This window comes from Podarcis bocagei, assembly GCF_964188305.1.
Source record: "Podarcis bocagei genome assembly, chromosome: 6".
Classification (NCBI taxonomy): domain Eukaryota; kingdom Metazoa; phylum Chordata; class Lepidosauria; order Squamata; family Lacertidae; genus Podarcis; species Podarcis bocagei.
In genome coordinates, this window is record NC_138130.1 from 46291127 (window position 1) to 46306279 (window position 15153).

The window sequence follows — 15153 nt, forward strand, 5'->3', positions numbered from 1 at the left end:
TTTAAATAAATGGGCAGAAATGTGCAACTAGTTTGGAATAAAATCCTTGGCATATGTGGTCTGCAGTTATTAGATATGAACTGCTTCCACCACAACCCCTGGGGGTTAATTTCAGAAACTGTCCACCTTTCCACAAAAATACTTCTTAAATGGGCTAGTAAAGTTTTCAAATCCTACACAAACAATATATAAAAACAGCAATGATAAAATTGTCAGCAGATGCACCAATCTTATTACAGCAATTTTGAATGAACGTAAGAGCCCTGCTGGATCAAACCAAAGTTCAGCATCCTGTTCTCACAGTGGATAAGATGCTTATGGAAGCCGGAATGCAGCACATGATCTCCACAGCATGATCTTCCCACTCAGGTACCACAGTGACTAGTATTCAGAAGTATACCACTCCTAATACTGAAGGTAATACACAGTCACTACTAGCCATTCATAGCCCTATCCTCCATGTTTTTACCTAGCAACAGAAAAGCAAGGAAGTGGCTTCGCATATCTGGAATTCCAGAACACAGAACTTACTCTGTTTCTCTTTCAATATCACAAGAAAAACAGAATGCAGAGCAAGGCATCTCCCCTTGATCTGAGGGAGATAATACACAGGATATCACAATCCCAATGTATGCAGGACACATTTATCTGGGTATAAAAGCAATGGAGATGCACCATAAGAGTGAGATAATTTATCCAAATGCCAATAAAATTGTTACGGGGCAGTTTAATAGGAAGAACAAATGAGAGGTTTTTCAGTGTAAAATTAAAAGCATAAGGCTTAAGGAAAGCAACTTGACGGAGGACTCAAACTGAAAACTGTTTCCTATATGCCTAATGAAGAATGAACTCACTTGAAAAACATCAGAGAGTGGAAAGGCAGGTAAGGAACTGTGTGGTTTTTGTGATGGCAACAATATGCCACTATAATGTATCCCTGGTTGGAGAAATTTTATATTTCCTGTAAAAAAAAAAAAAGGATATTCCACAAAGTCCATATGAGGAAATAGGTAAGGATTTGCAGAAACAGGAGCTATGGAATTACACAAATTATTTGCACTTGCAAATATTTAAGCTGGAGCATCTAATGATGCTGACTTTAATTACAGGAAATATTGTGGATAAATCACTGAAATAAATCTATGTTTTCTAGCAAGCCAGATTCTCCGCAATCCAGTGTGCTCCATTAAAGTGAGCCTGATCTCTTTTATATAATTATATAGTTCTAAAAAGGTTACTAGGAATCTATTTATTCCACCCCTCCTTACATACTGATGAACCTTATCTCTTTAAGCATTATATGTGATTGTCAGTAGCAACGGACTGATTAATCTCAGAAGTCACCTTCAGCACTATCTAGCCAAACACAAACACAGAGCAGAAGGAGACTAGAAAGGAAAAGGGTAATGTTCACACTATTTGTGAGCATATGGTAAAATGTCAACTAATGGGGTCAGGTTGACAGCAGCTTACCCGTTGGAAATCAGATGTCATGATAGATTCTGCTAGCTGAGAGAAGATATTAAGAAAATAAGAAGATAAAAATGACTCTTCTGACGGATAATAAAACAATTAAGGGTGAATCAGTCCATGGATAGGGAACTTGAACTAATAAATTTAAACAAATTCATTGGGGGGTTGATGTCAAAGCCTAATAATAGTTAAAGTATCAATAATGTTTAAAAATATGAGTGTTATACATAGTCGGGATACTTTGATCATAACAGTTTACCAAACACACCTACAAACATTGCTGGTTATACTTTAAGGAATACATTCCAAAATGTATTCTCAGCATCAGTCCATAAAGGTTTTTATATACTTTAATGTAAGCTACTCAAATAGTGTAGCATGTAGGGGAAGCATGTACACGTCTTGTTTACTTGTATGCATTTTTAATTTCCAAGGTTGCACAAACATACCATTGCTAACATTATAATCTACAAAATGTAACAATTTGCATAGAGGAAAACACTTAACTTTACAAAGGGAGTTAAAATTTTCATTAAAGTTGTGGGAAATACACATATCATTTCTCTGTCTCTCTTGACTTCTTCTGTGTCCATATATCCCATGCTCTATTAGATCTGTACCACTGTGGGAAATGTTAGCACATAATATCATTTCACTCTTGATTGAATCTACCTGAAGGAGCGATTTCCCCTCATATGCTTATGTATCATTTTTCATGTCAGTTCTCCTGCAAATGAACCCCAGGTATTGTTTTGAGACATATATCTGATTAACAAGTGGAAATTGAGATAAACCCATTCTCTTGGGTTTTAACAGAACCTAATTTTGCTTCTAATTCTTATTAATTAAAATAATATTGCCACAATATTTATGTTCTTCTAGTGTTTTGGCAGATTTTTAAAAAACAAAAGCATCACGAAGCCACTGTTGTGCTTTAAACCTCACTTACTGGCTGCCACAGCACTGTGCTGCCAATATGCACAGCATCATGCTCATCAGCCTGTAACTGGCACAAATGTTTGCGCCTCGAGGCCCCCAATCCCTTCCCCAAAATAACTGCACACTGACACATAATTTTGGTTTAAGTTAATGGGCAAAATTTAGGCCACAGCTTTATTGATTACAGTGGTATTGGCATTGGCAACAGACTATAACTGACTCCTGCCTCTCTGGCTGGTAGTCTGAAGGGTAAACACCAAACGAGGGAGCAACATTAATGAAGATCAACCAAAGATCACCGCGGGGTTCCTGTGGTCCTGGCATGGCCCCAGCCCCTCAAGCGGACTTCAGATGAGATCCAGGACCCCCAGATTCCTTTACCGGAATACCCTATTCCTGGAGGGGCAGGTGATGGCCGCACCTCCCCTCCCACAAATATCAATAAGCCAATTACTTAACCACCAAACCTTACAAAGTTGTGACAATTGTTGGGGGGGGGGGTAGGTGAAAACCAAGTGGCTACTGCCAATTTGCCAAACAGAAAAATTCCTACCCGGTCCCCATTCCAAAACAGGCGGCCAACCAATGTCCAAAGCAAGGCCAAAGCAGCACAACCTACACAAAGGGACGGGAGGGTGGGTGTTCGGCAGCATAAAGCTGCTGCTTTTATAGCCCCCAACGATCGCGCAGCTTGCCACGATTGGCCCAAAAGGCCTGGTACAATCGAGGAGGGCCAATGGAGAGGGCTGTAACACACCCAGGAATCCTAACCTGGTGGGGGGTGTCTCAGGGTCCCGAGTGCAACCAGGACCCTCCCTAAAGAGGACTCCATTTCTTGCACTACATCTATAAGCTTTACCCACTGAGAAATCTTGCTCAGAAAAAACAGTTCAAGCAAAGCTAGTAAGAAAGGAATGGCTGCAAGAACAGATAAAAATCCAACAGAACTCATGGTCAGGGAAATAAACTGACAAAGGGATTGCTTACTTGGCTAATTATTTAAATTGTGGGCACAGAAGGGGTGCTGCAGGGAGCACCACAACTGTGAGGTAAAGTGGAAGGCAAGAGGTGAGCGTTTTGGCATCATGCAAGGCGATTTTGAAATCTGAGACCCTAAGGTCCACTACTGTCCTCTATCTACAGCATGGAGTCTACACTGCACTGGCTCTCTAATAAAGCCAGCGTCACATTTCAAGGACTTTGTCTTTCAATATCAGAAAAGCTTGGAGTCTAACTATGCTACAGCACTGAACTTTAAAAGCACACTCCTCTAAGGTGGGTGGTATCGCAACCAGGCCTCGGTCACACCAGTGATCAGGCAACTAGCTGTGAAGCCAGCCAACCAGTGGTGATTGGCCAATGTCAGTGGCTAACATGTGGATGTTCCCCCGGAAGTGGGCCCAACTGGCCAATGAGTGCTGCTTGGGCCCGCTCCCAGGGGGATAAATTGCCACCCACCTCGACTCTCCTCTTCAACCACCTTGTTTCGCCAGATATCCCTCCCTCTATATTGGTTTTTGCTTACACTATGACCTCAATATGGACATTGTTGGCAGCTAAATTCGGGGCTGGGTAGGATTTTTTTCTACTTGGCCATTTGGTTTTTGCCTACCTCATAGCAACCGTCACAACTTTGTGACGTTAGGCATTGGGTAGGTCTTCATCTTGGCTGGAGGGGAGGTTGCAGCCTCTGCCTGCCCCTTCTTGGGTAAGGGTACCCTATTAAAAGGATCCAGGAGAAGTTACTTCTGTCTGATGCCCAGGTGGAGGCACTCCTTAAACAGGGAGGGACACCTCGGGGTTACCCTGTTTGATGTAGGTCATAGTCCCCCGCCCCGTTGGGTTTACTTTTAGATGAGCTCCCATCAGGCAGGCTGGAGTGGTATAACATGGCTCTACCCAAACCATTCACATCTGTAACCAATAAAAGTTGAGACTCCAAATACTATATGCTGCGGGCTTGTCTGGTTATTTTCTTCCTGGAAACTGCAGGGTCATGGGGTCTTGGCATGCAATAGTTTAATCCCTGCATACTAAGCAAAATATGAAACCAACATAGAAGTAAGACTGAACTCAAAACCCCACCCACCTGTTCTTTCCTTCTCTTTAGCATAAGAGCAACCCTGATAAATGGTAACATAAGCTGCTATCATCATGATCATAATGAAGTTGCTCTATAAGCACATTTTAAAAAACCTAATTACAACAAACACAATAAATAAAAACCTTTAAAAATGTATATAAATAAAAGACAGGTCTAGCAGACTCTGCCCCACCAAAAGAGGTCACTATAGGGGGTTACATGAATTATGTTGGGGAATGGTGGTGCGGACAGCAAAGGGGGGGGAATGGAATTTTTTTTAGAGTAACAAAAAGTAAATAAAAATTAATTAAAATATATTTAAGACAGTAGTATGGGGGGATCAGAACAAAATGGTTATTTCTTTGGTCTTATCCATAAGGCAGCAATTATAATTTTGATTGAGGGAAAGTTTAGGAGGCTAGTAACTTCATCAGTGCTGTTGCCAGCACTACCATTTAGCATTACATAGAAGGTACTAGCATTATTTGTCTCTTGTAATTAGGGGAGAATCAGAAAAGGTGCTAGGCTGATTTTGAAAGGTATAAAAGGGAATTGTAAGCTCTCAGCAATTATTCTGAGATATGGTCCTTTATGTTTTACACTTATTGCACCTAGTGCATTTTTATATGGAATGGGAACAGGCGTGAAGCAGCAAACTAGATCAAAGGGCATTTCTGATTATGTTTCTGACAGATTTTTAAAGTGATTTTATAGAAGCTGACATCAGAGAAAAGCTTAGCATCCATGCTTCACAAAACTGGATTATTTATACCTTTGTTATAAGGCAATCTTTTGTGGTGAGAAAAGGGTAAATTTTAAACAATTTTCTCTTCTGTTCTCTCCTGAGTAAAGAAACAGTTCATCTATGTTTTCACCTTGGGGGTTCTCCTAGGTTTATTATCTGTTCCTAGTTGGGGATTTAGAAATAATCTTGCCTCAGAAAACAGATAACAAAGATCCAATTTTCTCCTATTTAGACAGATTTTAAATAAATTTCTGCAAGCAATATATTATTTCAAAATCCCAAGCCTTTGGTCTGCATAAATGTAAGCTGATGGTGCCATGTACATGCGTTTATTGTAAATATTGAATTATATATAAATAAAATATTTCAGCATGGTAAAATAAATCACACGTTTAGACAATACCTGATGAATGGGAAAACCTAAGTAAGCATTCTTTGTTAAAACATGAAAAGGGAAAGCAAAATCTGGATTTGAATTCTGTCATCTACACGATGAAAGATGGAAAAGACACCCTAAACATAATGAGCATACTTAAGACCTTTTCGAACAAGGTGTAAGCAGCTCATCTTTATGCAGTTCTCACAGAAGTCCCTTATCAACAACAGATCCATATGCCACACATAGGGCACTTTGATAAAAGACGTAGAATCAATTAGGAAAGAAATCATTCTCCCATGTTCCTAAATTCTGTTTACCGCTTTTCAGTTGCACCACGGCACCATCCAACTGCCTCCCTGCCAGGTCCTCAGCCATCAGGAGATGCAACAGTCTCTCTCGCCTGCCAGGGGAACAGTTGGATTGGTCCGGTTGCCAAATTAGCCAATGGCAGCCAGACCAGGGGGTGAACACATTCTGGACACAGGCCTGACCAGGTCCCCCAGGACTTCACTCAGGTCCACCACCAGAATATAAAAGGAATGCCCCATCTAGTATTCTGGTTACCTTTGGATCTCCCTCCCACCCTCCCTTCAGCTACGCTGTTTCCTATCCATCACAGAAGTAGGACTGCTTTCCTGACCTTACTATGGATTAAGATTAGTCACCACATCCGGGGCTGGGGAGGAATTTGTCCTTCAGGTTCATTGGCTGGCATTGGGGTTTTTGCCTAGCCCATAGCAATCAGCACAACTCTGGTGGGGACAGCGTTGGGTAAAAGCCTTAGTCATGGTTGGAGGGAGGTTGTATGCCATGTCTGCCCCTCCAAGGATTGTGTTACCCCATTAAAGAGTTCTTGCTTCTACTGAACTACTGCTCCTTACTCACCCAACCACCTTTCCACCATGCCTGCTGGAATCTGGCTAGACTTGACTTTGTTTCAATCGAACTCAGAGGAAGCTCTGAGTTGGATGAAGTTCACACGTGACCCAAATTTGTTTCTGAAGCTACTGTAGGCAGCTTCAACCTGAGTCTCTTTCATGAAACAGCTCTCCTCAATCTGCTATTCCCCTGAGAGGAAAGGTTCTATTGCCAACAATGGTAGCTTCCCAGCTGGAGCCAAGAGTAGCTCATGGAGGTGATTTTAATCAGGGATGTCATGTTAAGGGAAAATGTTAAAAGTCCCTTTCTGCTTTTTTTTTTTTTTAATACTCCATGCAAAATAACTTTCTCTTCTAAAACTGCTTCATCAAAAACAAAAAAAGTTAATTCATACTTTCCCATTGCAGTAATCTTGTTTTCCTGGAATCATGTCTTTTTCCTGAGAATATGTTTCTCCTGTAACCCCCGAAACATCTTAGAAAATGAACAAGCATTTAATTTGGTCCTTATAGTTTTGATTTGCATTCTATGATTACAATTGGACTACAATTTTCTGCTTTGCACATTACATGGGAAAATAAGCTATTCAATTACTTTTTTATAATTATGGAACAGAAAGAAAACTAAGAAATGCATATGCTACAGAGATAGCATACGTTCTGCAAGCAAGCAAGAACAAAATAAAACTTTTTTACTTTGTTAGATTATTAAGAATATAGCAATCCACCCACAAATTTTATTGTTTCTGGTGAACAGTTTATTTCCAATTCAACAAAACAAATTGTTCAAAACAAAATCTGCAGAAACCATTTTTTTTTTTTTTTGTGGTGGTGGGGAGTGTTGTTATGGTTCTGACATGGTGAGGTATGTTAAACTTTTTGCTCTGCAGTAAAATACAGAAGACCAGAAGTCATTTATCTGAATGTCCCAAGAGCATCACTGTGCAATGATGCCTGCTCCTCAAGTACCTTGAGAATTTTTAGTTTTGTCTGATCTCTTAGTTCCTAGGGTTTATAAGTTCTAGAAGTGCATCCAATCTAACTCTTCTGTTGCTAAGAACAAATGTTTTCAAACACATAATAAATATTACTACTTTAGATTTACATATATGAAAGGTGAGACTTAAAATCACATGCTGACAACAAGAACACCCCCCCCCAATTCTCTACACTTGTCTGCATGTAATAGAAAAAAGCACTTTAGCAGTGCACATCTCAGTTGGCAACCTACTCATAATAATTATTTTAAAGAATATCAGTTCTCTAAATGGAGGCTAAGGTAATGCTACATTCACTTACAATACAGTATTAAGCCATTTGTGTGTAAACAAGCTTGCATAATGGTGGCTTGAAATTCACTGCATCCCACTCCTGCCCTCATTCCCATTGGGGATGCTGATGTAGCCTAACCATTAATGTTGTACCTTGCAGGAAATAGTACTCCACAGATTTTCTCTCTACATAAATTATACAAAAAGTAGAAAAGAAGACTTCTCATTTATTCTCAAACTACATGAGGGTGCTAAATCAACCATAACTAAAATGTGGATTTCAGCATATCTAATTCAGAGATGACTTTGTAAGCTCTGAACTCAGAATGTTAGCACTCAAGTTGATTTTATGTCAGTTTTCTTCTTGTACATTGGCAGCAGACAGAAGTACAGTGGTACCTCGGGTTACATACGCTTCAGGTTACATACACTTCAGGATACAGACTGTGCTAACCCAGAAATAGTACCTCGGGTTAATAATAATAATAATAATAATAATAATAATAATAATAATAATAATAATTTATTATTTATACCCCGCCCATCTGGCTGGGTTTCCCCAGCCACTCTGGGCGGCTTCCAAAAGAATATTAAAATACTGTGATACATCAAACATTAAAAGCTTCCCTAAAAAGAACTTTGCTTCAGGATGAGAACAGGAATCGTGCTCTGGCAGTGTGGCGACAGCAGGAGGCCCTATTAGCTAAAGTGGTGCTTCAGGTTAAGAACAGTTTCAGGTTAAGAACGGACCTCCGGAACAAATTAAGTACTTAACGCAAGGTACCACTGTAGAAGATTCTGTTCCTTTTAGACCAACACTCACATCACAATATGTTCTACAAAACACAATTGAAGCTAAAAAAAACCACTTTTCTTTTAGAATGAAGAAGCTCCCTTCTCCCCTGCCAATCTACCCTGATTGTATCCCAGTCCGAGTAGGTATGAATACTGTAGCATAAATTTATATACCTACAAACCTAGTGTAAGGGCTACATGTGGAGATGAAGGCCCTGAAGACTATGGAGATGTCTGGAAACCTAAAATTATGTCTGTGTGCATGTATTGAGACGAATAATCCTAAGAAGTTTTATGAAGATTTAGAGTAAGAGGCCTGGGTTATGTGACCAGGAGTAAAGACACTGGACACTGCAAATCCTAGTGAAGATGAAGGTTAATATTAACTGTGGTTAATACATCAACCCCAGCCCTGAGACCTGCTCATATGCATTTCATATACTTTTTGAAAAGCAACCTGATCAATTTATGCTCTAATTTACTGAGGTCATTCACTGAACATTTACTGAGGTCATGTTCAAAGAAAGGTCCTGTAAGGGATATATATATATCCCCCAATCACAAATGGGTAAGGCTTAGAATGATCTTCTGAAATAAGGAGTAAGTGAACTTAATAAAAAATAATAATGCTGAGACACAGCCACAATCAAGTTATGTATCGTAACATAAGATATGATAGCTCCTGGTCACATGTTTTTCACCTGGACTAAAAAAAAAGTTTGCACATTTAGATAATATTTAGCATTTGCATTGTTGCCCTTAGCAGAAAAGAGTCAGTGCTAACATAGCACTATCTATGTAAGAGGGCGGGTCCTAAAGTCTAAGATTCTTACCCATGGATCATCATTTTCATACAAGTAAGGTCTAGCTCTTATTTAAAAACATTTCTTTGTATATTATCAACTTTCTGATTGCTTGTTACACATATACTTTTTTTTTTAAAAAAACACCCATGCCTTAAATAGACTAAATTAGAATTTGCATTTGAAGGAGACAATGTTATATAACAAAGAGTCTGATGCACTCTTGAAAGGATCAGTGGAATGGAAGTGAAGCACTTAAAGTTTTGCTCATGCAAGCTAGATATTTTATATGGAGCGCTGTTAAATCTAGGAGGCAGGTAATTACTTTCAGGCTATATAATAAACAAATTACTTTTATTGCGCCAGAGTTGCTGAAGTTAAAGTTTTGTTTTTGTCCATGCTTCTATATTTCCACATTTTTGTGTGTTTTCAACGATAAGTAGCACTTTAAAAGTTTGCTGACAAAACACTTGCATTAATGAGCTGCTCTTTTCTTTAAGGGGATTGAGAAGCTTTTCGAAATAGCATGACAGCAGGATACAAACCTCTCAGAAAGTTCTTAGAGAAATATTCTAACATAAAAAGGTAAAGAGATGTTGGTTTATTCTGCTTGCATCATGTAATACTCAACCTATTTACTGACTTCTGAGAAAGTAGTATATTGATGTCTAAAAATCAAAGTAACTGGTTTGAGGTAAAGGCAATATATAGACTGATCTCATTGTTTTGATCTTTTACCTTTATTTTCACTCTGCAAATCTTAATAATTGTCATATACATTTGAAAACTGGTATAAAGCAGAACAGATTCGCATTTAAAATTAATTTGCTGAAGAATATGTGTGCAATGTATACTAATATACTTCCTGTTTAAATTGTTCCATTTGTAGCAGCTATTTCTGTCAGGCATAAAATTAAGTATGTAGATGTTTCACATACCTTTTGTTTGATGATCATGTCATTGATTTCGTCAAGATCACCTACAGTCACTATCTGGGATTTTATCACTCGATCCAATAGAGAAAGCCAGTCAGTGAGGTCTGCCCATGCCTTATTGAATTCAGCCAGGGCTGGCACCTCCAGAAGCAAAGATGATGGCATTTCTTGTTTGGAGATGGTAGTTTCCTTGGTTACCAGAGTTTGCGTTACCACAGTAACAGTTTGGCCAGGAGAAGTTACTGAAAGGGAAGAAAAATGCAGTGACATTGAATAAAAAAGCTAAGATCAATAATTTAATTTACTGACATAGTTATTCACTATAATGATAATTTTAGCAAATTCACGTGATGTCTACGTTAACCGTGGACACCAAGGGTATTCTCTTTCCTTTAAAGTCATTGATATGTAAAATATTTGGAAGCCACCTGCAAGGATAAAAACCTTCCCAAGGCAACTTACAGAACAAAAGAGTAAAATACAACCAATACAACAACAACAACAAAATCATTAATAAAAACCAGCAACAGCATCAAAGCAAACATCCAATCCAACAAATTAAGATACAGCTCAGGGAAAAGCAAGCAAGAATAGGTGGGCTTTTAGGGGTTTCCTAACATCCTGTAACGATGTGGCTTTTTGGACCCCAGCTAGTAATGAGCTTTGTTTATGATGTTAAAATCAGGCAGGGTGAAGGCAGTTCTTTAAAAAGCTTGTACCCAAACTGCTTAGGGCAAGAGTGGGTAACCTTTTGCAGCCCCAGTGCCACATTCATTTTGAGTAACCCTTTGGGGGGGTCATATGCCAGTGGTGGGCAGGGCCTGGGCTAAAAGTGGAAGGTGAAGGACTAGAAATTTGATCTGACTTGATAACCTCACCCATTACTAAGGGTACCTAAAATCCACACTAATTAGCTGCTAGTAAGCAATGACTCCTATGCTGTTAGCCATGGACTCATGTTACACACAAAAGTATGCAGGAAACAACCACTGGCATGTTACCTTGCTGCAAAGCAGCAATGGAAGAATATACAGTGGTGCCTCGCAAGACGAAAAGAATCCGTTCTGTGATTCTCTTCGTCTAGCGGTTTTTTCGTCTTGCAAAGCAAGCCCATTGAAGGATTAGCGGATTAGCGCTATTAGCGGCTTATCTGCTGATCGGATCAGCTGATAAGCGGCTTAGCGGCTTAGAAAAAGGGGGGGAGGAAAAAAAAACAGCAGGAACTCGCAAGACATTGTCATCTTGCGAAGGAAGCCCATAGGAAATTCGTTTTGCGAAGCACCTCCAAAACGGAAAACTCTTTCGTCTAGCGAGTTTTCCGTCTTGCGAAGCATTCGTTTTGCGGGGCACCACTGTAATTTGGAGTGGGAAAATGGTGGTAGGATTCTTCAGCCCTTCCACAACCCATGATACAGCAGTTTTATTTTGCATTTTGGGTGTTTGTACGCTATCTTACAATTATCCTGAAAATATTATTATCTTATAACTAATGTTGTTGCGGGAGCTGAAGCTTGCGTAAGCCACCTTGTGAGTTCCTGACAAAGGTGATATTTGAATGTATCCACACTTCACTCAGAGTAATTCTCATGGAAATAAATGAAACCTCAGACAGAAGAAACAGCATGATGAATCTGCAGAAGGAAAACTGGACACCTTCATCTGCCCCAGCTGCAACAAAACATGTATAGTATCTCCCATATCAATCTCTACAGCCACAGCAGATGCTGTAATCTTCCAATAGATTTACTTCACCTCCAAAGGCGAAGTCAACTCCTCTACCGTCTCCCAAAACAGATGGATGCCAACCACTAGCTACCAGGTAGCTATGTGCAGGACAGCAAACTAAAATTTATTTTAGCTGCCTATAATGAAATTTCTATTTTTTCTAGCTAAATGTAATCTCTATATGCTAACTGCTACATTTCCCCCTTTAATAAATACTGGATTCAAGATTTGGTAGAAAAAACTATAAAAACCAAGTTCAAAAAAAACATTGGAACTACTGGCTGCATATTAATCGACCAGATGTGGAGCAACAAAACCAGCTACATTAGGACACAACAGTTTGCTAATGTCTCCATGGCAACCTTTCCTGTTATCTTAGAAGAAAGCATCATAAGTTATCCTGCCATGAGCAAATGGTAAGCTGAAAAGATGCTCCTGTTGATCCTTTCCCAACTTTTTGAATTAGCTGCTATGAGCAGACACAAAGCATCTAGGATATAATTCAACAATTAATGTACTAGATGTGCATAGCTAAGAAACAATTTGCATAATAGGTTGCAGGGAGTAAATGTTATTTATATGCACCAGTCTAAACACATAGAATATCTGTGTAAATAACCCCACAAAAATTACTATCCTGCAAGATTATTTATTAGCCTGCTTAGATGCTACCAGAGCTTGCATGTCCTTACATAGTGAGTTTAACCCACTTCTTCTTAGCCGCAATGGATACACAGAAGACTAGTCTCTTAGTAGTGTAATAATAAAATTTGCCTTCTATAAAGTGAATGGGGGAAGAAATGACTGGTCCCTCCACAAGGTTGTCCACATGAAAGTCCTGGTTGTCTACGAGTTCCAGGCAAATGGTACAGAGTGGGCAAAAAATGCTTGCAACCCAGTACAGTGGTGCCTCTGGTTATGAACTTAATTCATTCTGGAGGTCCGTTCATAACCTGAAACCATTCTTAACCTGAAGTACTACTTTAGCTAATGGGGCCTCCCGCTGCCACTGCGCGATTTCTGCTCTCATCCTGAGGTAAAGTTCTTAACCCGAGGTACTACTTCCGGGTTAGCGGAGTTTGTAGCCCGAAGTGTTTGTAACCTGAGGTACCACTGTACTGTCTCCCCAAAGGTGAACGAAACATTGACATACAAATATTCTGCATGTATAGACCAATACATGCAGCTGGAAAATATGCAGATTTATCCTGTGCCTACAAAAGAGAGGGGATTTTTTTGGTAACAGCCGCAAACAATGAATATCAGCTGTTTTCCTTCATGAAAAATGGTGCACTTACATAATGAGCATAACTATGGAATCAAATGTCACGGATTTCAGCTTTGCCAACTTGCACAGCCTTTAAAGAATATTTTGAATCTCCAAAGACTGCAGTAATACATTGAAATCGATGTGCTTATATATAAAAATACAGCTCATATTTTCAAAAAACTAAGCAGAAAGTAAAAGAAAGGAATATGTGAACCATATATGTTAGATTGAATTCACCAATTTGTTGTGTCCTGAAGAACTGGCTCAAAATATTTTGCTACATGAGACAAAGAACAAGGTGACACCCCTTTCCATTCTGCAACTGGATTAGAAAGCTGATTCTTACTTCAATACAGTGGTACCTCGGTTTACGAACAGTCTGGTTTAAGAACTATTCGGTTTACGAACTCCGCAAAACAGGAAGTAGTGTCCCGATTTGTGAATTTTACCTCAGTCTAAGAACGGAATCCAAACGGTGGAAGAGCACCAGCGGCAGGAGGCCTCATTAGGGAAAGCACGCCTCAGTTTAAGAACGGTTTCGGTTTAAGAATGTAAACCGAGGTACCACTGTACTGGCAATGGAAGAATGACCACCACCACACTGAGGGCATCAGCCCAGCTTAAAGGGTGCAAAGCTATTCTCTTCTGTTATTGAACAGGAAGGAATGACAGGGAGGGGCTACCATTGCTGCTCACCCACATACACACACTCCAGCTGCCTCAATCTGCCTAATGGTAATGGCTGCTCTGATGACCTGCCTTTTGAATGAAGCAGTTTATTTTACTAGAAATATACATGAGAAAATGTAGTCTTAATATAGCATATCAAAAATAACAGCAGCAAGTACTAATAGCCAAACTCAAGTTAGGTTCAGTAAACAGCACTTAGGCCAAGGGAAGTTAAATGAAATATCTTGTGCTATTATCCTAAAGATCCCCATATTCCACTTATTAATTCACACACACTTTCACATAAATAGATGTAGGATACAATCACCTTCTAAGCCTCTCTGTTTATTGGCTCTGATTTAATAAAGTTAAACTGTGTACCACCTGAGCCAATTTTGAAATTCACAAAGTTCAGTCTTCAAAGCACAGCTAGAAAGCAACCCTCACCTACTTTGTTGTAGCACACACCAGTCAAGTCCTCTGAGGACAATATAAGGTTATAAAAATTAGAATGCATATGCAAAATTAGTTAGATATATCTCTGCAAACTAAAACAAGCAATTTGAAAACTATTTTCTTTAATTCTCAAACTTTCAGTAGTACCTACTTCTGCTTACAACAAAAAGAACCAACACAGTGCCTTTTAGAATCTTGATTTTTATATTTTGCCTACAAGGAGTTTACCTGTGGTGAATTTTTGTACCTACTCCTCCCAGAGAAAAAGATAAGATTGTCTGCACAATGACTGCCATTCCTTTCCACAATAGATAATTTTTTCATTTCACACATCAGTTACAATTTATGGTAGCAATTCCAAAATGTCATCTCATTTCATTTACCATCAGATTAGCCACCTTAAAGACAGAGGTTGGATGCTTTGGAATAAAGTCTTATGACTAATATGTTTTATACATTAATGTCAAGGAGTGAGCAACAAGGGGATGGGTATATTTAGGGTAAGAGTGAATTTGTTTTATCTTGAAATCCAGGGGCAGGGGAAAAATAGTAATGCTGATTTTTAGGTTTTGGATGCTGCATACTTTGCAACAATCACAAATACTTCTTTTTTGAAAAAGTCAGTAGCTTTAATGCTGATTCCATCTAATTTCCCCTTTTTATTTCTCCTCCACCTCAGTGTTTTACTTTTTATTTTATACAAATCAGCATATCATTTCTTGATAGAATAGC

The 15153-nt window shown here is 39.1% G+C and overlaps 1 protein-coding gene across 10 annotated transcripts in view; it reads right to left on the reverse strand.

Moving 5' to 3' along the window:
* The window catches only part of DMD (dystrophin), a 1036503-nt gene that overhangs the window by 293157 nt on the left and 728193 nt on the right, over positions 1-15153 (reverse strand). For all 10 annotated transcript variants that reach the window (XM_081197764.1, XM_081197771.1, XM_081197761.1 and 7 more), the window contains one exon: positions 10305-10543. In XM_081197764.1, the coding sequence (XP_081053890.1) occupies positions 10305-10543 (239 nt within the window). The remainder of the gene's footprint in view (positions 1-10304; positions 10544-15153) is intronic.